The following is a 26,392-nucleotide window of genomic DNA, read 5'->3' on the forward strand; positions in this document are numbered from 1 at the left end:
ACGACGGGGCACACACGGCTAAACTCAAATGCACGAGAAGAGAGGATTGCAATGTCCAAAAAGTATTTAATTCACAAAAGGAAATGTAAAAACAGGCTTCAAAGTTCAACACAAAACAGGCAATGGCAAATCTTGAATGATGGTGCTGACGTGATGGCCTACCGATCTCCAAAACATGGAAAAAGCACTGGCAAAGGGCAACAAACAAGAGGAGTATTTAAGGAGTATAGCTAATGGGGAACAGGTGTCGGCACTCAGGTGATTAGGGGAGGAAGACAAAGCTGACTTAAGTGAACACAAAGTAACCTACCAAAATAAAACAGGATATGGAAAGACTAAATCAATGCCGCTGACGGCGGCTTGTAACAACTTGGTATAACACCTTATTTGGTATGCAATGTTTGATGATGTTACACTGCGAAACAAAGCAATATTGGCAATATTCAGCATGTCTTCAATGGAAATAAAAGCAAGCGGCTTATCAATGTGTTTGGGGTATTTAAGTCATGTCTTAATTCAGTGGTCTCCAAACTATTCCACATAGGGCCACAGTGGGTGCAGGATTTCACTCCAACAAAACAAGACCACATCTTTTCACCAATCTGGAGTTTTATAAGTGTCATCAATTGATTGCAGTCAGGTGCTGCTTGTTTTAGTAGAAACCACATTGGTCAAAAGGTCTGTGCTTGATCGGTATAAACAAAAACCAGGACCCACAGCGGCCCTCGAGGACCGGTTAGGAGACCCCTGTCTTAATTGATTTGGCTTCCTGCTGCCCCCTGCAACAGACTGGTCCTTCCATATCTCACAATGTATTCAGAGTCAGCGGATGACATATGCTTCGTGCTATTTCCTTGTCTTAGCTCTTCATATCTCCAGTGCTTTTTGCTTTGTGCTCTTGTTTGGTTCATAATACTGCACACACTCCGGTTAGGGTTTAGTTACATAGGGTTAGTTACATACAGTGGTACCTCTACATACGATCACTTCGACACACGATCTTTTCGACATCCGACGTAAAATTTGAGCGGCCATTTGTTTCTACATCCGACGAGTTGCTCGAAATACGACGACATGACAGCACTGCAAACGAACGCACGGTGGATTTTCTTGTGTGAGAAATCAACACAGTTTTCAAAAAAAGTTGATACAGTTGGAGAAACAAGGAAAAAAGTGATGCTTACCTTTGAAATGAAGATGCAAGTTATAGAAAAATATGAGCTTGGTGTGCGCGTCCCTGAACTGGCTCAACAATACAGCTCCATGGTCCTCTTCCGACCACCGTTCGCCACTATTTATAAGTTAAGGTGACAATTATTATTGTGGTAACATTGCCAAGGAAATCGCCAGCTTCGTCACGTTTTTATCATTTATTTAAGAACTTATCCAACACAAAACGCCCATTGTCTTAAGCAGTTGACTGCTCTCAAGAAAACGAAAGTATTATCTCTACCGCACCGACCTATCTCACCGTGACGTCAGCTTCGCGGTGCGTTCAGGGACAGTAAAAAGTGTCCGCCATATTAGAATCCAATTCGTTACATTATTTACAGGAATAATTATTAATTATTCTTCTTATTATTATATTATTCTGACTTATTTATTTATAACTTATTTGTTTTTCTATGTTTAATTGCCATTTGTAACAGTGCCAGCAGTATTTATTAAGAATTTAGTGTATGTTTTTAGGCTTTGGAACGAATTAATGGAATTATAATGTATTCCTATGGGAAAATCCTGCTCGACATACGACCATTTCGACTTACAAACAAGGTCCTGGAACGAATTAAATTCGTATGTAGAGGTACCACTGTACATTAAAATGTTTGCAGATACGTTTATTTGACCTGATTTTCCACAGTCTGGCTAATGTCTTTAACCCTTAAAGTTTAATATTTGTTAGCACATAGTTAGTTTTGCGGATGGGAAATAAAACCGCAGTGAAAAGGCACAGGCTGCGGCAGATAGTACTCTGCCGCACTGAAAGGGAGCGTACGTGAAACTGGACTTCCCTTCAAAAGTGGACGTGATTATTAATCACTGATTAACACAACGCTGGAGCTAAAGGTTTGCTTCAGACTACGGGACAGAAGATAACTCGCGCTTTTCAAACGGAGTGGTAAACCATAAAAGACTATGTGGCTGTCCTTCGAAAAATCGCCTTTACTGCTTATCCTGCCTTCTCAACTTGTGCCAATGTCTGGACTAACACGGGATATTGTGACATTAAAAAACGACCACGAAGCCTCAGCAAACACAAGAGCTCGACCACTCACATTCAAAGCCAGATTGCTTTAAAAATCTTTGGAAGCTCAAGGATCGACTTGGCTTTAAACGAACAGCGGAAGCTCAACGTTAGCATCTACAACACTAAGGTAAAGGCAAACCGAAAGATTTTAAAAGACCTCATTAATGTAGCCTGCTTCCTAGCTAAACAGGAGTTAACATTTCGTGGTAACGATGAGAGGGCAAGCTCTTCTAAACGTGGCAGTTATGTAGAACTATTGCATGCTTTTGCTGAGAAAGATGAAAGGTTAACTAGACATTTGGACACATCCACTGTGTTTTCTGGCTTGTCAAATAGAATACAGAACGATATAATTGAAGCAATCGTCTCCAATGAGGCGGAGAGACTTTTAAAAATAAAGGAAAATAAGGAGGACTTTTACAACAAAGCAAGGGCGTAGGTTTGCATCGGGACGGTAGGGACGTAACACTACCAACTTTTCAGGATGCTAACTTTTAAGCAACCTTACCTTATTTGCGTTATATAATGAGTTCAGTTACATAGGGAATTTATATTGTCTTCCCATACAGTATGTTGTAAGGACAGACCTGACCCTACCATTATTAAGAGAATTATTTTCATTATGTTTATGTTTGCTAATAAAAAACAGACATTTATTCTGGAAGTTTTCAAAATGTTTCTTTAGTAGTTTTTGAAAACAAAGGTTTGAATCGAACAGCGTATCACCTGTCCAATGCACGTGAAAGTAATTTTCAGTAGATACGGATTTATTTTGCATTGGTCATTTTGCCCATCAATTAATTAGGTTCATATTCATGAGAATCCATCCATCCAATCTGTTTGGTCTTATTAATGTACCGTCCCCAGCAGAGGTTGCGCTAGACTTTTTCGTTGTCTGTCATTTTGACTGACAGGGTCATAAAAATCCGGTCATAATCTATTTTTACCTGTCACTTAAATTTTTAAAATGATAATAATGACATATTGAATAGCAGTGTTGGTCAAAAGCGGTGCGTTACTTACTCAACTCTGAATAAATTGAAGAAACTACCAGCCATTTTGTGTCTACTCTCTGCTCTGTTGATTTGTCATCCAAGACTCGGGGTGCGTTCAGGTTTGAGAATAGCGCACGTACTTCTGACTCCAAGCTGTTTGTCCCTGCTCATTCAATTAGGCTACGTTCATACTACAGGTCTTAATGCACAAATCTAATTTTTTTGTCATATCCGTTTTTGGGGCGTGCCCGGTCAGACTGCCTTTGTCCATTGAGACCATTCAAGTATTACGCACGCGCTCTAATTCGCAGTCCGACACGCGCCGGTGCGCAGAAGCATCAAAACAAATGACAAGTCATCCGTCATTCCAGGGCTATCATATTTTGCTTTTCAAAAGGACACAAATAACAGACATAAATAATCCCCGTTTAGGCTTATATTCACAGTTTATATGGATCGATAGCATGCACGCACTGTCCGTGCATGTCACACACACATATGGGCAGACACACACATACCTGACTCTCCAAGATGGGCTGCAGCCAGACCCCTCTCCCGACTCTCGGCCGTGAAGGAAATGTTGAAATATAGCTCACATAGCGCAGAGAGAAAACCGATCATTCTCATGCTTATCCTCAACCCATTTTTATATTTTTATGACTGTTGTCAAGCCGTATTCACTGCAAGCTAGGCGCCAATAACGCACAACTGAAATCGGATTTGGGACACTGGAGGGTAAAGACCGCCGCGACAGTCTGGAAAAATCGGATCTGAACCACATACAAAAATGAGCCAGATCGGATTTGAAATGGTCCACTTCTATGCGACTTGTCCCGTTCAGACCGTTAAGTTAATGCCTGACTCGAGTCGGAAAAACACGAAAAAATTGGATTCGTGCATTAAGACCTGTAGAATGAACGTAGCCTTAGACAATGCTCTCCAAAGCTTCCTAACGTTTCCATGTTTGCTACACCTGAATGCTAGTTCGGACATTTTTCCGTGTAAGGCCAGCGACGTCATGCATCAAGAGAGACAATAGCTTATTAATATTGTAGTGTTTGCTAAACGGAAGTTTGGCCGCGAAAACAACACACGAGCCTTTTTCCCTTTTCCTTTATTAACTTCCCGCCGTCACGCTGGTGCACCAGCACACCAATGACAGCCCCGCGTTGGTGCACAAATTAACCCATTGATGACAGCCCCGGCGACGCTACAATATGCTCACTCGCTATCCTGTGGTCTGGGGTGTGAATTGCAACCTGTCAAAATGACGGACGGACTTCAGTTTTTTCCGTCACCGTTTAAAAAAAAACGGTCAACGACGCAAAATATTCGGTTAACGCGACCCCTGGTCCCCAGCAAAAAGTGTACCTATGCTGTTATATCGTCCCTAGCAAAGTTGAGAAACCTACGACCTTGCAAAGTAACGGAGGTTGTTGTGGCGAAGGACAGGCGCAAGACTAAAAAAAACAACATTTTGACCTTAAATATTTATTTTTTTTCCCATGCTTTTTGTTGAACAATCTGTATTAAATTGATTAAAGTTTCAGAATTAAACATTTTAAAAACTACTGAATATTTCATTGAAGGTCAGAATATGTCATGAATTCTGTGGTTTTGTACACCACTCTTTACTCTCTTTTATGTTGCATGAAACCTCCGTGAAGTTGGCCCCCCATCAGACGCAAATTTATATAAAAATTATGTCAATCGTTTGTGCTATGATTGTGCTCGTTTGTGCTGCAAAAAATTTTGTTTGTGCCATCATCGTTTTGCAGTTATTAAACATTGTTTTTTAGGTCATCCAGAGTTCACCCAGCCCCCCATCTGCGGCGGAATGGAACCCCGGTGGTGTCATTTGATTCTGCCTCGTTAGTGCTGGATTGTGCTGCAAAAAGTTTTGTTTGAACTGCTATGGTTTTCGAGATATTCATAATAATGTAAAGTGATGACGTCAGTTTTCAGCGCTGCAGGCCGCACAATAGATTAGCAGAGAACGTCACTGAAACCTGCCAGTGGACGCAATCTTATTCCTGCACGACGACGACCAAAAAAATATAAACACTGTAAGTAAGCCATAATATCCTGCTGTTCAAATCGCCATTTTTAGTCCGAGCCGGTCTAATTATTTCCCTTATTTCACAGGAATAAAGAGCAGGACATGAGACCGCAAATTGCAGACTGCAGTCAAGGCCGGCCCGCAGTTTAAAAGCTTTTATTTCATTTTTATTTTTTTTATAATTAATTTTTGGTATTGTTGTCATTACAATAAAGAATGTTATTTCAAAGCATTTGTAGTTTTTTTTTTAAAATTTTATTTATTTATTTTTTTCCTGCTGTTCCCTCTCCTTGTCAGAGAGGCGCGTCCATATGAGAACAATATCCTACACAGTCAGAAATATATTTAACAAACTTTCCCAGCGTTATTTCGTTGTGTAAATGTTTTTATAATTCTCATAAAAATATGTAGACTATTTAAATATTGAGTAAACTTGCATTTTTTTGGACAACTGTGAATTCATTACGAAAGACACTTTTATTTATGCACACAAAGGCAAGACAAATGTGATCCTTTTGAATCTTCTCCTCTGTGTGTCTGCAAAACTGCATATATTGTTTTTAATATTAAACTTTCCCTGCGTTATTTCGTTGTGTAATGTTTTTATAATGATCGTAAAAATATGTAAACTATTTAAACATTAAGAAAACTTGCGTTTTTTCTGCCAACTCGAAGAAATGAAAATAAATTGCTGCTGCGTTTTTTTTCCCGTGTCACTCCAACAAAAAAATATAAATTTAAAAAATCGGGTTTTTCGGGCTCGGGCCTGCAAATCTAGTTAATTGATCGGGCTCGCGCCGGGTCGGGCCTTAATACCAGCGGGCCGTGTCGGGTCGGGCTGGATTTTTTGGGCCCGAACTAGGCTCTACTTCCTCCATAGAAGGATAATACCGTGTAGTTCCAGAGTTGTAGTGCTTTGGCTTTGCCCCGAGAGAATTCCAGGGGGGGCTGGTTGGTTTGTTGCCATCTTCCCCTGGTACCTGTCGGGTGTGACAGGTACAGGGTGGAAGCGAAGACATGAACTTGAGGAGATCAAGAGACTGGATAACCTTGCTATTCATATAATATGAATATCTCGAAAACTGCAGTTCAAACAAAACTTTTTACAGCACAATCCAGCACTAATGACGAAGACAGAAATGGCATCATCGCCGTTCCATTCCGCCGCAGATGGGGGGCTGGGTGAACTCTGGATGACCTAAAAAACAATGTTTAATAACTGCAAAACAATGATGGCACAAACAGAACTTTTTGCAGCACAAACCAGCACTAACGACGAAGAAAAAAATGGCATCATCGCCGTTCCATTCCGCCGCAGATGGGGGGCTGCGCGTGACGTCATCACGAGACATTTTTATGAATATCTCGAAAACCGTAGCAGTTCAAACAAAACTTTTTGCAGCACAATCCAGCACTAACGAGGCAGAATCAAATGACACCACCGGGGTTCCATTCCGCCGCAGATGGGGGGCTGGGTGAACTCTGGATGACCTAAAAAACAATGTTTAATAACTGCAAAACGATGATGGCACAAACGAAACTTTTTGTAGCACAAACGAGCACAATCATAGCACAAACGATTGACATAATTTTTATATAAATTTGCGTCTGATGGGGGGCCAACTTCACGGACGTTTGCATGAATTATAGAACTGCAGCGGCCAACCCATGGAGGGTGTGGAGCAAATGCATGTTATTTTCTTACTTTTATGTATCTGTAATATGTACCGTGTGTGCGTGTTTTGTGAAGAATGCTGATGAGATATGAAATAAGCAGTAGCCAATTGAATAAGCTACCCTTTTTGGTTTATGTATTTCGAAATCTGACACTAAAGGAGTCAGTGCCTCACCAACCATGAACCTCACCGCACGTCACTGGGTCACACCCAGTGTGCCCTGTCTAGGAGGACCAGAAAAACAAGTCATTTGGACGGGAGGAGTTGAGAAGAGAACAAGGCCGCGTAAGTTTTCTCTTATACTGAATGAAACTCATGAGCAAAAAAATGAGTCGCAAGTTCCTTCCCTTTAAAGTTTGTTTATAATTTGCTCCTTTTGTCAGTGAGCCGACTCTTTCGTTTATTGCGCAACAATTCTATCAGGTGCGTAACAGGAAACACAAAAATACCATTTAAGCGCACAGTACATTTTGTGTTCACCAAAATGTCTTTTAGCTTGAAATACCCAATTATATTTTGTGTAATATGGAATTTTCGACACACATTTACTGACAATTAAGTTGTTTTTAGAAAGAAATGGGTGCTTAAACAGGTTCGACAACTTCTTGTGGAAGTGTCAACTTGCCTCAATGTTGCTTGGAATGCATTTCCTTGTTGCCAGCTTTTATTCTATTGTTTGCAATGTGGCCTCTTTGAAAAAGAAAATTTGAACCCAATCTGGTATTTTGTGTCTTCTACTACAGTATATTGTCAGGTATTTTCAATATCAAGTCATTTAGTGTAACAATATAGCAAACAAAGCAACAAGGGAGTCCCGACATGAATGAAAAAGATTGACCTGACGTCCATGCTTTGCGTCGAGTCACTCAAATGGTTTATTTATTTATTTATTGTATAGCTCTATATGACAACAAGGTTGTCTCAAAGGGCTTTGCAGTGGCAGTATGATACACAGTCAAAAGCAGTAGATGTAGATTAAATAAAGTTCTCGTCCAGGTCCTGGGCATGCCTCATCCTTAGACCCTCCATGTTGGCAAGAAAAAACTCCGAAAACTCTGAGGAAAAAATGAGAAACCTTAGGGAGAACCACAGTCGGGAGAGATCCACTCCCAGGACGGATAGACAAGATGCACCAGGACTGCTAAGGGGAATTAGCAGACGGAGTTACAGTTTCTAGAAATGCAATAGAGTGAGGGAACAAGAGGAGGTCCATCTAGCCAGATGAGACTTGGGGTTGGGCAACAAGGACGTCCATCCAGCCAGCCAGGGGTCCGGATAATCAGAAGGCTGCGGCTGAACAATACAAGTGGTAGGTAGAGTGAGAAAAAGGAGATAGGACTCAGTGGCTGTACTTCTCCAGCATTATTGCTTCTCGTGCAGCTTAAACAGAACGGTGAGTCTAGTCCGATTTCAACTAGCCTGACCATAAGCTTTGTCGAATAGGAACGTTTTTAGTATAATCTTAAATGTACAGACTGTATTGGCTTCTTTAATACTAGCTGGAAGCTGATTCCATAGGACAGGAGCTTGGTAGCTAAAGGCTCTAGCGCCTACTGTACTTTTAGAAACCCTGGGAACTACTAGTAGACCTGCATTCTGAGAGCGGAGTGTTCTGTTGGGGCATTATGGAACCAGAGCATCGGTGAGATAAGACGGCCCCAAACCATTAATGGTCTTTAATGTAATAAGGAGGATTTTAAATTTAATTCTAAACTCGACTGGAAGCCAGTGAAGGGCCTGGAGCACAAGGGTGATGTGTTCTCTTCTATTAGTTCCTGTTAAAAGTCTTGCTGCTGCGTTCTGGACTAGCTGAAGACCTTTTAGAGGACTTTTAGGACAAGCTGCAAGTAGGGAGTTACAGTAATCCAATCTAGATGTAACGAACGCGTGAATTAATTTTTCTGCATCGTTTTTAGACAAAATATTTCGAATTTAGGCTATGTTGCGCGGGTGAAAGAAGGCTGTTCTGCAGGTTTGTGTAATATGAGCTTTAAATGACAAGTCTGGGTCAAATAGAAATCCGAGGTGTGGTGCTGGAGGCTACACTTACATTATCCAGGGTGACTATTTGGGCTGTTAGAGAGTCTCTCACACTTTTTGGGCCTATTATAAGGACTTCTGTCTTTTCAGGGTTAAGTAGAAGTTAGTTAGTGCTCATCCAGGTATTTGTATCTCGGACGCAGGTGCTTAGTTTATCCACTTGCCTGATCTGCTCAGGTTTAATTGATAAATACAGTTGTGTCTCATCAGCGTAACAATGAAAGTTAATGCTATGTTATCTGATGATATTGCCTAGAGGAAGCATATACAGCGTAAACAAGATGGGCCCGAGGACCGACCCTTGCCGCACACCATAACTGACTCTGGAATTCGGTGATGATTGCTGGTTTACATTGACAAACTGGTACCTATTAGATAAATAGGATTTAAACCAGCAGAGGGCTGCTCCTCTAATGCCTATGTCCCATTCTAGTCTCTGCAATAAGATATTATGGTCGATTGTGTCAAAGGCTGCACTCAGGTCCAACAGAACCAGGATCGAGACTAATCCATCATCAGCGGCTAGTAACAAGTCGAGCTCAAGTTACAATAAGGTGTCGTCCGTAGATACTCGGTCGACGGTCATCTCGCTCACGCGTTTACAAGGTGGAAGGATGCCCCTGGACACTGAGCGTAAGGAGCTGCTGTTGAAAACGCTGATGGAGCTGGGGGAGGACCACTTCCAGTGCTTCAACAGTTACTAAGTCAATCTAAGCCATGAAAGGTTATCGTTCACAGATACCCGATCGACGGTCACCTCGCTCACATGTTAACAAGGAGGAACGATGGCTCTAGAACGCTGGCAGAAAGAACTGCTGTTGGAAACGCTGTTGCTCCAGCTAGTGCTCAGTTAAGGTATAGTTGCACAGGGCTTATCGATTGCGCTGAAGGCATGAAAACCATCAATTCACAATGAGAAAAAAAACAATCAGAAGTATCGTGTAACACAGGCGACAATTTGGAAAAAGTAGTGGAGTAAAAAGGACATATTTGTGATGTAAAATGTATTACAGTAAAAGTAAAAAGTACCACTTCATATTTGTACTCAAGTCAAATATAGACAAAAAAGTACTGAAGTACAGTAATGAGAGACGATTTTTCTTCGTTACATTCAACCAGTGCTAAGAGGAAAGATGAAGATTGACCTGACATCTGTGTTTTGCGTCACCTCACTCAAACGGTTTATGAGCTCAAGTTACCATAGGTCAATAAAAGTTGTCGTCCGCAGATACCTGTTCGACGGTCACCTCCTTCACGTGTATAGTCTGAAGGATGGCTCAGGACAGCAGACTTAGGGAGCTGCTGTGGAACACGCTGATGGAGCTGGGGGAGGAGGACTTCGCGTCCTTCAGGTTCCACACGGACCTGCCTGAAAGCGAGCGTGAAAACACCAGCCGTGAGTACATTGCTGGAAAGCTCTTGAGTAAGCACGGTGACAACACTCTGGGTGAAACCGTCAAGATTCTGGAGAAGATCTGGAACAAAGATTTGGCCCAGAAGCTGCACAGCAACATGCTGAACATAAAAGGTTAGTCCCCGACATAGCTTCCCGCGGTAGAAAGCAAGTGATTTGAAAAGTGTGGAAGTTAACCATGAATTAACCCGTTGCAAAAATTTTGTTGCTCATCCATTTCCCAATCTCAACTCCTGAGACCTAACTATTGCTTCTCATTTTGTGATCATTTGTTGCTGCTCTGTTGCTCCAAAGAGACCTTTAGGAACAATAGATAGACTTTGTTTCTCTTTTTCATCTTAGACATATCTGAGAATGGTGAGCTCTTATCGAGATCTCATCAATCGCTCTTCCTCATCTCATTTATTTCTTTGGAATGCATCCCCGGAGCAATAGATGAGGTCATTTTGAGCCACACATGAGAAACATCAGAAATGATTAAGAATTTAAAATAAATCCTTAGTTCTAAAAAAATTTTCATTCATCAGTGTTAACAGTAAATTGTTTTTTTGTTTGTTTGTTTTCAGCACACGGCAGCAATTTATATGAATACAAAACAGTTCACTTAAGATAAAAATAAATTACATGTGGGACTTCATAAAATTGAATCGCTCCTCCAACTAATCATTGGCGCGGAGTTTTTACACTGAAAGGAGTGTCCGCATCTCAAAGGACGGGAGAGAGCTCTGGCAGACGGTCGATCTAAAGAGTGAAAAAATATATATATTCTATTGTTAACGAATAGCCATTTTCAAACTATTTTGAAATTCACACATGAATATCACATAAAAGTCAAATATAACGTCATAACCTATCAATGAATTTTGAGGTGTGGAATGGAATTGTTTTGTCCTTAACAGATAGGAAGAGGAAGTGCCTTGATTTACACAATCACAGAAACTGTCTGTCATTAGCCACGTTTACATGCTGACTTTTATTCATACCGATTCAAATCATTCCGGATGGAAATTTCACATCAGCTGTTTACATGGCACTTCATCTATTCCGATCCAGCGTTTACATGTGTCTGCCTTTATTCCGAAAGGACGTTTGACAACTGCCGTCTGACATGCGCAGATTAATCAAAACAAAGCGTCACGTTGCAAAACATGGAGATCGATCGTCAGATCGGCTGCTGTTTTAACTTTTCGAGTGGAAACAAAACTTCAGAATGATACGCTGTTCATTTAAAAAGTTGTGTGGGTGCGCTGTGCGTGTGCTTGGAAGCCATGTTGCAAGTGACGTTACTTACGTCACCAAGTGACGTCACCACGTCAATACGGAGCATGCGCAGAAAGAACGCAACCAGCCACCATTCCGCTTCCCTGTTTACATGATATAATTTTACTTCTAATCGGTTTGGGAAAAGGAATATTCCACCCCTGTGAATCGGAATGAAATTCCATTCGGTTTGGGCCTGTTCATTCCGAATTAGGTGTTTATATGGAACACATTTATTCGGTTTGAACAAATCTTCCGATTGTAATTGGAATATTTGGCTCCATGTAAACGTGGCAACTGTCTGTGATGTGACGGTGGGACATTTACCTATTCATGTCCCCGATGGCTGTGTGCTTAGTCGCAAGGTGTTTGTATTTTTTCCATAATGTGTCACTGCTGCTTTCTTGCAGGTGCCGTCTTCTCCGTCCATGATGATAATCAGATTAACCGATTGAAGGGGAAGCTTCAAGAACACTTGAAGGGTTTATACAGCTTTGCATCTGAGGGCACCACCGAGCGCTGGAAGCAGCAGCCTCTGGCGGACGTCTACACGGAGCTGGACGTCACCTACGGGGCCGACGTCATCCCCGACGAGCGGCACGAGGTCCTTCAGATGGAGACCAGTGCCACTGCGGCAAAGGAGTCTATCCTGCCATGCGGCATCTTCAAAAGACCTGACGGGAACCGGCGACCGATACGCACGATGCTCACCGTCGGCTTTGCGGGAATAGGAAAAACCTTCCTGATTCAAAAGTTTGTGTCGGGCTGGGCCAGCGGTAGTAGCAACCAGGACGTGGACTTCATATTTCCTTTCACCTTCCGCGAGTTAAACATGGACAAAGGGAAAAGGTTTACGCTGGCCGAGTTAATACGATGTTATATCTGCAGAAACAGGCACATGAGCAAGGAGATACTGAACAATATATTTGCCGACCTGCAGATGTCTGACAAGCAGGACTACGACAGCAGCAGGATCAAGATCTTGTTTATCCTCGACGGACTGGACGAGTGCAACTTCAAAATCGACTTGAAGAATACGGGGAAAGTGGACATGGACGTGAGGGAAGCCTACCCGCTGGAGGTACTGCTGGCGTATCTCATCAATGGGAACCTGCTTCCGTGCGCCAGGGTTTGGATCACCACGCGGCCCGCGGCGGCCCGCGATATCCCCTCCGACCTCATCGACAGCAGAACAGAGGTGAGAGGATTCAGCGATTCCCGGAGGCTGGAATACTTCAGGAAAAGGTTCCCAAATGAGGAGCGCGTCATTGATCACATTCGGAAATCTCGAAATATCTTCATCATGTGCCACATTCCAATCTTCTGCTGGCTCACCGCCAGAGTTCTTCAGCATCATTTGGACAAAGGGAAGAAGGGAGAGCTTCCCACAACGCTGACTAACATGTACTCAGCGTTAATAGGTCACCTACTGGAAAACTCCAAGGAGAGAAATACAAATAAGTACATCCTTGACGTGAAAGCACTCGCAAAGCTGGCCTTTGACCACACCATGAAGAACTGTCAGATCTTCTACGAGAAAGACCTGGTGGACAGCGGTTTTGATTACAGCCAAGCTGCAAAACACTCCGGAATATTCACTGAGGTCTTTAAGGAGGTCCCTCCGCTCAAGAGAAACAAACAGAAGATGTTTCAGTTCGTTCATCTAACCATCCAGGAGTATCTGGCCGCACTGTACGTCATGATGAGCCTCTTCCATGACAAAAAGAACGTACTGGATGATTCAGGTTGGTTACTGAAAAAAGTGGCTGAGCTTTTTAAGCAGACCACAATCACTGAGGTCCACCAGTCAGCTCTGCAGAAAGCTTCAGAGAGTGAAGGAAAATTGGACATGTTCCTTCGCTTCCTCTTTGGCCTTTCCTTGCCATGCAACCAGGAACTAGTGGAGGAACTGCTGAAGGCTCCTCAGGCCTGCGGTCAAAGCAAGTCAAAGACAGTCGAGTTGATCATGGAAAGGATCAAACAGAACACTCCAGAAAAGAATGTCAACTTGTTCTACTGCCTAAATGAGCTGAAGGACGACTCCTTGCTGAAGCAGATCCAGCAGGAATTAGCTTCAAGACGTCTGTCCTGGGGTCAAATGTCAAATGACATGTGGTCGGCCCTGGCCTTTTTCTTACTGACAGACGATGAAACCATGAAGTCCTTTAATCTTGCCAGCTACTCCCGATCGCGTTTGGGGCTCAAAAAGCTGCTGTTGGTGGTCAAGGCTTCTCAAACATCAGAGTATGTGCTCCAAAGTGAAATAAAGTGGAGTCCGAAAATTCCAAAAGCACAATGGCAAATCCAAGAACAAGTGCACAAAACGCAAACAAAACAACTAAAAATGACTAAACATTAAAAAAATCACAAAACAGATTAACTAAAAAAATAATAATAACAATAATGGAACTCACATATACACACACAAAAAAAAATCAAATTAAAAAAGAATTGCTTATACGAAAACGTGACAACGAATCTGAAAACAAAAAAAGTTAACTCATTCACTCCCAAAGATGTGTTCATAGGTTTTTTGGAACACTTAAAGGGTATGAAAACGCAAAGGGGGTGTGAGACATCAATAGAACCGTTGTGTGCCAAGATAACAAATATTGATAAAGTTGACAAAAAAATCAATCACATTAATGAGCAATTATCGAAAATAGATCGAAAATGACTAACATTTCCGAAAGTGTTCCGGAAACAGCCGAATGGGGCGGAGACGTCATAACAAGGAAACAAAAGATCGAGGCAGGTGCCATCGTTGTTTATCGACGAGAGAGTTGCGTTCGTGTTTTATCAAAAAAATCGCTAAAATGGTTCAAACCTGTCATGCTATGTGGTTTACGAATAGCCATTTGTCACAATGTAGTACCCATGAGTTCCCGAACGAGAGAAAAAGAGCTAGACTACGCAGAAAATGAGTAAAGTTCGTCAGTGCTAAGAGGGCTAATTTTGCAATTTTACAGGGAAACGGGAACCTGACGAGCCAGAAGATGTATGCTACTTCCCAATCACTAAAGACCCACGAACTGCGAAGGAGTGAATTCGTGACCCGTATGTGAATAAATCGAGTGATTCGAGCATGTCTGTGGAACAGGAATATCAGCTTGTAGAGATCGCAAATCACGGCGACTTAAACGTACATTTGAGACAACAACTCTACCGAAGTTCTGGATTAAAGTCATTTCGGAATATCCCGACATCGCTTGGAGCGCGCTGAAAACTGCTACAATTTCCAACATCGCTAGCTTGATGCTAGCGTCTCTCACTCTCCCATCTCGTCTCAACGAAACAAACTTAGCCCTCCCACTGATTCAGTGGGTGAGTTGTATTTTTTCCCTGCACTTAATACGACGGGGCTAAAAACAAATGCTGTTTTATATTTGCTGTATTTTTCTGCCGCACATTGCCGGTGTTCTGACAGAGTTGGCATGCGCGTAATGTTAAAAAGGACCGCGAATGCAGCGATTCCTAAGTATACACTACAAACTTTCTTTAAAGAAAGGAATATTAACTTACGTTTGCCATGTTTGGCGCACACAACAACTGCACGTAGCCCTCTCACTTAACGACTTTGCCGTGTCGTTAAGCGTTAATTTATGCCATTTCCGTGTTGCACATGTATGTTTGTGATGTAAATAGTTTTTTAGCACCATAACATTGAGAGTCAAACTGAATATAAAAGAGGGACACCGGTCCGTAAAAAAAAGACCCAAATCACACCGGTCCGTGGTGCAAAAAAGGTTGGGGACCCCTGCTCTAATCCCATTCATATTTGTGTCGGTTGGCAGAGCGAAACCGATGATAGCATATTAAATGATAATTATTCTAGACATTACTTTATTTTGCGGTCACGGTGTATCAGCTTCACAAAAAGAAATGCAAAAAATACCATTTGATGTTTCCCACACGAACTGTTGTCGGGGTTTCATCAGTGTGATTGCTCCCCTCAATGATCCTTTCATTAGGCTGCATTGGCTTTCGTTTGGGCTCAAATTGAAAACCCAAAACACCAAAGAAAGGTTCATAACTCTCCTCGTCACCATTAGAAGAATGTTCGTTACGTCGGATTCGTCGGTGCAACTAGAAACGTAATTGTCGGCCATCATCGCCGCCATTCAGTACTAAAGCACTGAGCCGGTTGTTTCCTTGTTTTGATGTCACGCACACAATCTGCCAGATTTCCGGGATCTCGGGGGCGGGTCTTTTTAGCTTGAAATTGACCCAAATTTCTCTCATTTTCTTGGTGTTGCGATGTGTGTAATTACACGAAGTGACATGATATGAATCCAAAAGGCATTCGTTTATGGATAAATGATGGAATATTAGCATTTCCCCAGGTGTTGACATACACTTTAAGTTTACTACCAAAAACGTATAGAAACAAGAATTGAGGATTTTTAACTGCTCATAACTGAAGAATGGAAAAGTGTAGAAAAACTTCTTTTCCTGATGAAAGATTGGAATATTCTTGTTCTTTTTCAAGTTTGTGTCGCCATGAAACACAATATTCTGTAGTGCTTGACAGATCAGCCAAAATATTGTAACTGAAGAAAAAGCAATGGTTTCTGAAAAATGTCCGGGAGTGAGTAAGTTAAGAAACCAGAAAAGGTTGGCACTGATGGCGAAGTTGACTCGTGGCTGTTTGGAGGAGTGGAAGGATAACTATATAACCACGTCTATTGCTACTTTTGAAGTGATGATGACAGTGTGATTCATTGCAAAGACTTCATGCTATTACTTGAGGGGTACACATTTAATTGTTGCCTAACCCTAATTTCAATGCGTGTAATGCTCCAACTAAGTCATTGACATAAGTAAAGACGGTAAGAAATTGCAAACAAAAAGCTGGGTTAGAGTAACAGGTTTACCTAAAGTTCATCCTGAAACAGTGGGAGATCCAAAATCTTGAAAAATCTCAAATGGGTCAAAATTTGGGTTCAATCCAATCTATAATCTTGAAAAAAAAAAAGGTAACGATTCACCCAGCGTGGTTGTACGAGATGAACGTCCTTCTTGACGACATCCAAAACAAACACTGCGTCTATCCAGCACAAGTAATGTTGGTGATACTATCACGGGAAAATAAATTGCATAATGTCTTTGGATTTTGTCATTTGCTCTTTATTTTTTGTTGTCTTGTTTTGTATCTTGAAATATAATCTATTATATTTTTTCAAAGCACCATACCATAGTCAGCAGAAGTTAGGTTTGGCTCACTCTCACGACTTCCTCCTTTCTGTGTTCTCCAGTCTAAGTAAATGTTGGCTTGACAAAGGCAGCTGTCACCTGCTGGCTTCCGTTCTCAGTTCTCCATCCAATCTGAGGCATCTGGACCTGAGCTCCAACTACGACGTGTCGGACGAGGAAGTCGAGATCCTCTCAAAAGGACTGGCTAGCCCACACTGCAACTTAGAAGTCCTCACGTAAGGAGCTCTTCCACTTAGAAATCTACCTCCAGTTCGTAATCTTCCGCGGATACGGTTGACTTATCGAATGAATCACCGTTGCTACTAGCCAAGGATAAGGGCCAAAATATACCGGACGCGTCTTTGGTCCGGGTCTGGCGAGCGTTGGAGCCAATGAGTTTCCATTCTATCCTATCGTTCAAAGTATAGTGGCCGCGTCAGTGCTCCGGACTGTCTGTGGACCATGCGTCCCGGAGCCCGCCGGATGGGTTTAGGCTATTTTCTATTTTTGCCAGAGATAGATCCGTCAAAATGGGCGGAGCAAGGCCCGGAGTCAGAAGCCCAGTTGATTATTCACGGTGAAAACACCTGCGAACATGGACGAAGAACCCTTCATCATGGAGGTGGAAAGTCACAATGTGATTTATGATGCAGCAGATCATTTTTCTAAGACAACAATGAAAAGGAAGCTGCATGGTGTCCACAGCAGATGGACGTTGAATTATTATGCAAGTTATGAAATTTAAAACAGAAATAGTGTCACAAATTCATGGTAAAAGCAAAAAAAAAATTCGGGAAAAATTTGTTCAGTCAAATCAAGTCCACCTCTATCTCTGCTTCTCTCATGAGTACAGACTCTGTGTGTTTGTCGTTGCTTTTAATGCCACATTGTCGTGCACGATTACCCGAGAGCTCACAACGGGACGGAGTTGCCGGACCGCAGCTGTAGGCAGCCAGTATATTTTGCCAATTTTTGACACACTGCGTCATGCGCAGTCAACGCGGCCGGTATATTTTGGCCCTAAGGCAGACATCATTTTATTTTGAGTAGAACCTTCATCAATTTAACCAAGTTCCTTTCCCGACTTGAGGCAATTATCTCGTTTTCATTCCAAAAAAAAAAAATTCCCGTCAAGTTCACATAATTTTTCAATCATGTAGTTTAAAGCTTTTTAAGGCCTGAATTTGCACAAAATCCATTTCATGACTTTTAATGCTCTTTAATCACCTGATTAACCCTACATTAGTCAAGGAAAAGGCAGACACGACTGTCAAGCCACTACTGTTTGTCATGCCTTTGTGTTAAAATGATAAAAAAATTAATAAGTTAATAAGTTAGTTAAAATATAAAAATTGTTGTCCAAAGGTTTCATCTGGAAAGCGTTGGGAGTGAGACCTCTTCTTTTCCAGCGAACGTGCATTCATGCCGAGGGCCAGAGCATCTGTCCCAATTAGCGATCCTTGACGCCAACCTTTTTTCCTCTTTTCAAGCACGTTTCTCAGCGCCTGTGAGGCTTAAAAGTAACATCGACGAACTTGCTCTGCCAGCTAAGCCTAGGCTAACCTTCGTCTTTGTAAGGTTTTAGTTAGTTTGTATATTGAGTTTGAAAAAAAAAATGTATTTTTTATTTTAGGCGAACTTTTTCACTATCCATTGATTTCACTAAGACATTCTGTTGTGTTTCTGCTAAGCTACTCACACGTAGGAAGATATTACTGTTTTACATTTTGAATGTATTCATTTGTATTTTAGTTACCAACAAACAATTTGAGACCTCCATAAACCCAAGAAAAGTACGCCTTGTCTCTGGAGAGTTTCATTTTTTGGTTCGCTGGCTGAAGAGCAACACATGTCACGTGTTGTGAGGACAGCACAGCGATGTTACTTTCAGCAGAACCTTCATCACTTTAAGCAGGTTCCCTTCTCGACTTCAGGCAATTATCTCATTTGTTGCAGGCTGTCAAGGTGCAGCATCACAAAGAAAGGATGTATTTCATTGGCTGAGGCTCTCAAGGTAACCCCCTCCCATCTTCTAGAGCTAGACCTGAGGTGGAACAATCTGTCCGATGAAGGGGTTGAGATCCTCTCGAAAGGACTGGCCAGCCCAAACTGCATCTTAAAAGTCCTCAAGTAAGGAGGTCCTTCAATTCGTAATCTTCAATGAATCTGGTCAACTAATCAAAAGAATCACTGCTGCTGTTAGCAGCAACTCTAATAAATTATGTAATAAAAAAAAAAAAAATCTCGTCAAGTTTGCATAATTTTAAATGCCTCAAACATGTAGTTTAATGCTTTTTAAGGCCTGAATTTTCACCCCCCAAAAAGTTAATGAGTTTTGATGCTTTTTAATGACCCTCATCAAACCTGTACTAGTCAAGGAAAAGGAAGACACAATGTTACTTTGAGCAGAACCTTCATCATTTTAAGCAGGTTCCCTTCTTGACTTCATGCAATTATCTCATGTTGCAGGCTGTCATTGTGCAGCATCACGAAGAAAGGATGTGTTTCATTGGCTGAGGCACTGAAGCTAACCTCCTCCCACCTTCAAGAGCTGGACCTGACCGGGAACAATCTTTTGGATGAAGGGGTTGAGATCCTCTCGAAAGGACTGGCCAGCCCACACTGCATCTTAAAAGTCCTCAAGTAAGGAGCTCTAATAGTTCATAATCTTGCATGGATCCCGTTGACTATTCAAAGGAATCACTGCTGCCATTAGCAGCAACTCTCGTAAGTTATGTAAAAAAAAATGTTAACAGTCAAGTCTCCCTAAACTTTAATCTTTTAGGGGGTGGCGTGGCTCAGTAGTAGAGTAGTTGTCCCCCAACCCAGAGGATGTGGGTTCAGTTCTCTCCCCTGATGAACTCACCCAAGTATCTTTGAGCAAGATACTGAACCCCACATTACTCCTGGTGCTGCGTCACCAGTAGGTGGATGGCGATGTAGTGCAAAGTGCTTTGAGAGCCTTGAAAGGTCGAAAAGCACTATAAAAGTATAACACCATTTCCCATTTTTGATGCTTTTTAAGGCCTGAATTTTCACAAAAAAAGTTAAATAGTTTTGATGCTTTTTAATAACCCGCATCAACCCTGCATTAGTCAAGGAAAAGGAAGACACGATGTTACTTCCTGCAGAACCGTCATCACTTTAACCAATTTTCCATTCTGGACTTTTGTTACAGGCTGTTCCGCTGCAGAATCACCAGTAAAGGATGTGTTTCATTGGCTGAGGCACTCAAGTTAAACCCCTCCCATCTTCAAGAGCTGGACCTGACCAGGAACGATCTGTCAGATGAAGGGGTTGAGATCCTCTCGAAAGGACTGGCCAGCCCACACTGCATCTTAAAAATCCTCAAGTAAGAAGCTCTGCCAGTTCGTAATCTTCCGTGGATCCAGTCAACTTATCAAAAGAGTCACTGCTGCTGTTAGCAGCAACTCTAGTAAATTATTTAATTAAAAAAAAAAAAATCTCGTCAAGTTTAAATAATTTTAAATGCCTCAAACATGTAGTTTCATGCTTTTTAAGGCCTGAATTTTCACAAAAAACTGTTAATGAGTTTTGATGCGTTTTAACAACCCGCATCAACCCTGCATTTGTCAAGGAAAAGGAAGACACGATGTTACTTCCAGCAGAATCGGCATCACTTTAACCAATGTTCCATTCTGGACTTCAGGCAATCATCGAATTTGTTACAGGCTGCACAACTGTGGGATCACCCATAAAGGATGTGTTTCATTGGCTGAGACACTCAAGTTAAACCCCTCCCATCTTCAAGAGCTGGACCTGAGTGAGAACCATGTGTCAAATGATGGGGTTGAGATCCTCTCGAAAGGACTGGCCAGCCCAAACTGCATCTTAAAAGTCCTCAAGTAAGGAGCTCTAGAGCAAGATACTGAACCCCACATTGCTCCTGGTGCTGCATCAGCAGTAGGTGGATGGCGATGTAGTGTAAAGCGCTTTGAGAACCTTGAAAGGTGGAAAAGCGCTATACAAGTATAACACCATTTACCATTTTTAATGCTTTTTATGGCCTGAATTTTCACCAAAAAAAAAAAAAAAACAGTTGAAGAGTTTTGATGCTTTTTAATAACCCACATCAACCCTGTATTAGTCAAGGAAAAGGCAGACACGATGTTACCTTTAGCAAACATTCACCACTTTTACCGGGTTCCCTTCTTCATGCAATTATCTCATTTGTTGCAGTCTGGAACACTGCGGGATCACCAGTAAAGGATGTGTTTCATTGGCTGAGGCTCTCAAGGTAACCCCTTCCCATCTTCAAGAGCTGGACCTGACCAGGAACGATCTGTCGGATGAAGGGGTTGAGATCCTCTCAAAAGGACTGGCCAGCCCACACTGCATCTTAAAAATCCTCAAGTAAGAAGCTCCCACAATTCGTAATCTTCCCTGGATCCAGTCGACTAATCAAAGGAATCACTGCGGCTGTTAGCCGCAACTCTATTAAAATATGTAATAATAAAAATAAATAAATTCCCGTCAAGTTGACATTATTTTTAATGCCTCAAACATTTAGTTTAATGCATTTTAAAGCCTGAATTTTCACAAAATCCATTCATACTTTCAATGCTGTTTAATGACCCGCATCAACCCCGCATTAGTCAAGGAAAAGGAAGACGCAATGTTACTTCCAGCAGAACCGTCATTAACCAATGTTCCCTTCTTGACTTCAGGCAATTATCTCATTTGTTGCAGGCTGGATGAGTGCAAGATCACACAGCAAGGATGTGTTTCATTGGCTGAGGCACTGAAGGTAACCCCCTCCCATCTTCAAGAGCTGGACATGAGCGACAACAATCTGTCGGATGAAGGGCTTGAGATCCTCTCGAAAGGACTGGCCAGCCCACACTGCATCTTAAAGGTCCTCAAGTATGAAGCTCCTCCAGTTCGTCATCTTCCGTGCATCCGGTCGACTAATCGAAAGAATCACTGTTACGATTAGCATAACTATAATCAATTATGTTAAGAAAAAAAAAATCCTGTCAAGTTTACATAATTTGAAATGCTTTTGACACATTTAGTTGAATCCTTTTTAATTTTCACAAAATCCATTTAATGACTTCATGCTTTTTAATGACCCGCATCAACCCTGTATCAGTCAAGGAAAAGGCAGACACAATGTTACTTTCAGCTAGAGGTGCACGATAATGATCGGTCCGATAATAGGAATTATGACGTCATCCCAATAAATCCGATAACAATATATGTTATCGGGCCTATTCATAATATTTTTGGCACAGTGTCGGATTGGGATGTGTGCATTTCCACTCCTGTTTTGTCAGTATGCAAAGTTTTATTACTGTTCTAGAGGCCGTATTTTTCCTTCACTGAGTTATAAACCTTACTATGGCAATTAGCAAATGTTTGCATTTTACAGTGTTATGTTTACAAGTTCTCAAGAGGTCTTTTGGCTATTGATATGTAATTGCCAGGTTAAGAAAGTTGTTTCATGGACCAAGATGACAGAAGTCTCCTCTCCTGTTGCACCAAATATTTTATCTGCTGACAAAGCAGAATACCTGTTGGGTTTATGTTTGTTAAGCATCTGTGTTTATTGTTCAGGGGAACACATCGTCAATGATATTGACTGATTGATTGTGATTGACTCAGATTTATTTGAAAACATTAATATGGACAATTTATTTGAAGTCAAAACTGTTCTTGTCTTTTTTTGTTCTATATAATAATGTTCATGTTTCTGGTACGGTCAAAGGCAAATCAGGCAGAATCAACCACTAGTATTTTTGACCTACATTCGTTCAAAAACTCAGGTACATACATTGAAATATTATAAATATATTATCGGATTTCGTATCGATATCGGCCTTGAGGAGCAGGAAGTTATCGGTATCGGTTTCAAAAAATGGATATCGTCCACCCCTACTTTCAGCAGAACCTTCATCACTTTAAGCAGGTTCCCTTCTTGACTAAAGGGAATCATCTCATTTGTTGCAGGCTGTCAGAGTGCGGGATCGCAGATAAAGGATGCATTTCATTGGCCAAGGCTCTCAAGTTAAACCCCTCCCATCTTCAAGAGTTGAATCTCAGGGACAATCGAATAGAGGAAAAAGGAAAGAGGGTCTTATTGGACATCAAGGAGGATCCCAGCTATAGCCTGAAGACTGTCAAGTAAGATCTCAGCAATGTTACTTATCAGAGTGTAAATTCATGTTCAATACCAATTGTTTATGTCTTTCTTCAGATTTGAATGGTTTGACGGAATGATTCCGTAATTCCGACAACGTTTGGTCCTTGGCGTCAAGAAGGATGAGTCATTCCAAATGTTGATTATTATTATAAAAAGTTGAGTCCATTTGGTCTTCTACGGATTTAGTTCGGTCTCATGTACTCTCCGACGATTGGAAGAGGACCGGGTGTCGACCCTATGGGCTAAGTGGCCTCGCACACAGAATTCGAGGAGGCAGTCGTCGGGTTCTTTGCAGCGACATGGAGGGGGAAGGTCTATGACGTTCCCACCAGCATTTGTTTTTCATCCATTTGTACTGGGAGGGGCTGTCCAAAAGGATTGGACTTTGAGCACCTTTAATGACAGCCAATGAGTTCAATATGTACCCTTTAAAGGGTTAACTTATGTTTTTCACAAATTTAAAAGACAATGTCATACGTACACTTGAAATAGTTTTGCGCATTATGAAATCTATGTTTTAATTTTGATTGTTTTCACTTCTTTGTGTAAAATGTTGTTTTGGATGAGAACATTAAAATCCTAACTTGCTAGTTTTTAAAAATCATCTAAAAATGAAAAAAGAACTTGAATCAATACACTGGAAACATTTCATTTTGTTGACTTATTTGAAATGCAGGAAGGTCAGGAGGTCGAGTCGCCAATATAATGAAAAGAATTTCAATGCCAAGTAATACGACTCTGATTATATGATTTTTAAAAAGAAATGATAAGCAGTATTTGAGTATTCTTTGAACCAAATACGTTCTACGTGAGTGCATTTATTGGATGACCACTTTTACTTTAACTTGAGTCATGTATTTGGAAGTAAAGCTACTCTTTTCTTGGGTACAATTTTAGGCTTCTCTACCCAACATTAGAAAAGCAACAAACGACTCGTGGATGCTAAAGTAGCATGAGTAGCATTTTTTCTTCACACATCTATTTAAGGGAAATGTTTGGTGTGGTGAAACTGTTAAAAGTACATTTTTCCCCCCCAAAAGTCGATGTAACGGAATAAAAATTATGCATCACTACCCGCCTCATTGACAAAGAAATCATCTGTTCAAATTTTCAAAATATTTGTTCGTCAATGGCAACAAATGAGTTCACAGAGACATTATTGGAGTGGAAAAAACGGTAGCAACCTGTTGGTTTCTTTATTATTATTGTTAATAATTAATTAGAAAAATATATGCAAATAACAAAAAAAAAAAAAAAAAAAAAGAAAATCCAAAAATAATTGCATATAAGAAAACGCAACAACAGATCTCAAAAATAATAAATTCATTTACTCCCAAAGATGTGTTTGATAGAACACTTAGGTTCGCGTTCAAAAATGTATAGGAAAAAAAAAAATGCTGATTTTCAACTGCTCATGACTAAAGAACGGAAAAGATGGGGAAAATGATTTTCATCATTCAAGATTGGAATCCAGTTGTTGTTCTTTTTGGGTTTGTGTAGCCATCAAACACAATATTCTGTGCCGCTTGACAGATCAGCTAAAATCAATGTAAATGAACAAAAGGCAATGGCTTCTAAAAAATGGATTGGAGTGAATTTTTTTGACCACAAACTGAGTAGGAGTTTTTTCTCCAGTGTCTCCCAGTCAATATGGATTGGACTTCCAGCGCCATCAGTGGTAGCCAATGAGTTAAATTTAGGGGGGGGAATCACAATTCATGCATGAAAGGTTTAATATTTTTTAACAAAAAAAACTAATTCATTTGAAATATCAGCAAAATGGATCACTTTAATATACAGGCATGGGTCAGGGGTAAAAAAGGTGAGAAGGGTGTGGAGGAAATATGTTCCAGTACACCGTACAACTAGGTCTGTCCCAAACGACTAATTTTCTCCCAATTAGTTGACTAATCTAATAATCCTCCCCCTTTTTTTTTTTTCTAATTTAGCAATGAAATTGTTGATGGCACTTATTCATTCAAAAAAACATTTTGGAACACTTATATTCTTTATTGAAGTACAAATAAACACGTCAATAACAATAAATTGCAAATAAATAATCAGGTCAAATGCTCAAGCATTAATTAGTGAAAAAGAAAGGAACGTAAACAGATTCAGAACACTGACTTTGCCTTTCCAACATGATTCAAAACAATCTATAAAAAAAGATCTAGCATTAATATATATACTACAATATATAATAGTAGCACAATAATTATTCATTGCCAATCAGATTTTTCACAAAGGGTGTCATTTTAAAGCTACTCTTAGTGTAGAATCTGAATTCTCAAGTATGTGGGAATAACTCCAGAAATCGTTATTTATCAGTATCGGATTCGCGCGTGTGTATGTGCTGGGTTGTGACGAACATGACGTGCTTTTATTTTGAAATGTTCACCAGAAGTACGTTCGCTAAACCGCTAACAGGCAGATTTACACTCTGCAAAAAAAAAAGCTCTTTTTGTCATTGCATGTACTGTCAGTAATCTTTTTTTTCCCCTTTATTTTTCGTTTGCAAATGCTGTTAAGCAGCGATTTTTCATATCTGAAGTGTCACCTTTTAACCGCAAGTTTGCGATTTGGAGAAGACTGCCAATGTTTTATAGCAGGCTAAAGTAGGTTGTCCTTTTCCCCTATCAGCCTCAATGTAGCAATGCTAATGTTTACAGTGTTCAATATAGATGTTTCATTATTTTGTATGTCTGAACTTTAATTCTATGGCGTGTTGATGACCAATAAACATCTGTGAAAAGAACTGGAGGCTCATATGCCATCAACACGCAAGTGTACAAGCACGCACCCAACAATAAACGCAGCCTTGAAAATGACCACCCTCATTTTTATTTACCGTGCGATAAATGGACTCATGGCATATCGCGACAGGCAATAAAACATGACGTTAGTTAGGCTACGTTCATACTACAGGTCTTAATGCACGAATCCGATTTTTTGTCATATCCGTTTTTTTGGCGTGCCTGTTCAGACTGCCTTTATCCATTGAGACCGTTCAAGTATTACGCATGCGCACTAATTCACAGTCGGACACGCGCGAAGCAAGAAGACCCGCATGCGCAGAAGCATCAAAACAAATGACAGACGTCATCCGTCATTCCAGGGATATTATATTTTGCTTTTCAAAAGGTGGACACAAATAACAGACATAAATAATCCCCGTTTAGGCTTATATTCAAAGTTTATATGGATCGATAGCATGCACGCACTGTCCGTGCACGTCACACACACATACGGGCAGTTTGTCCCGACTCTCGGCCGTGGAGGCAATGTTGAAATATTGCTCACTTGGAACAGAGAGAAAACTGAGCATTCTCAGGCTTATTCTCAAC

At 41.0% G+C, this 26,392-nt stretch overlaps 1 protein-coding gene across 1 annotated transcript; it reads left to right on the top strand.

Moving 5' to 3' along the window:
• The first annotated feature begins 7,186 nt into the window (after positions 1 to 7,186).
• LOC130927675 (NACHT, LRR and PYD domains-containing protein 12-like) lies at positions 7,187 to 23,348 on the top strand. The gene is made up of 12 exons (XM_057853632.1): positions 7,187 to 7,263; positions 10,247 to 10,546; positions 12,103 to 13,936; positions 16,948 to 17,121; positions 18,842 to 19,015; positions 19,355 to 19,528; positions 20,064 to 20,237; positions 20,578 to 20,682; positions 21,086 to 21,259; positions 21,596 to 21,769; positions 22,856 to 23,029; positions 23,103 to 23,348. Exons 2-12 carry the CDS (start codon positions 10,291 to 10,293, stop codon positions 23,131 to 23,133), a joined length of 3,444 nt encoding a protein of 1,147 aa, XP_057709615.1. The 5' UTR covers positions 7,187 to 7,263; positions 10,247 to 10,290; the 3' UTR covers positions 23,134 to 23,348.
• Positions 23,349 to 26,392: the final 3,044 nt, after the last annotated feature.

Source organism: Corythoichthys intestinalis, chromosome 1 (genome assembly GCF_030265065.1).
Source record: "Corythoichthys intestinalis isolate RoL2023-P3 chromosome 1, ASM3026506v1, whole genome shotgun sequence".
In the NCBI taxonomy this organism is placed as follows: domain Eukaryota; kingdom Metazoa; phylum Chordata; class Actinopteri; order Syngnathiformes; family Syngnathidae; genus Corythoichthys; species Corythoichthys intestinalis.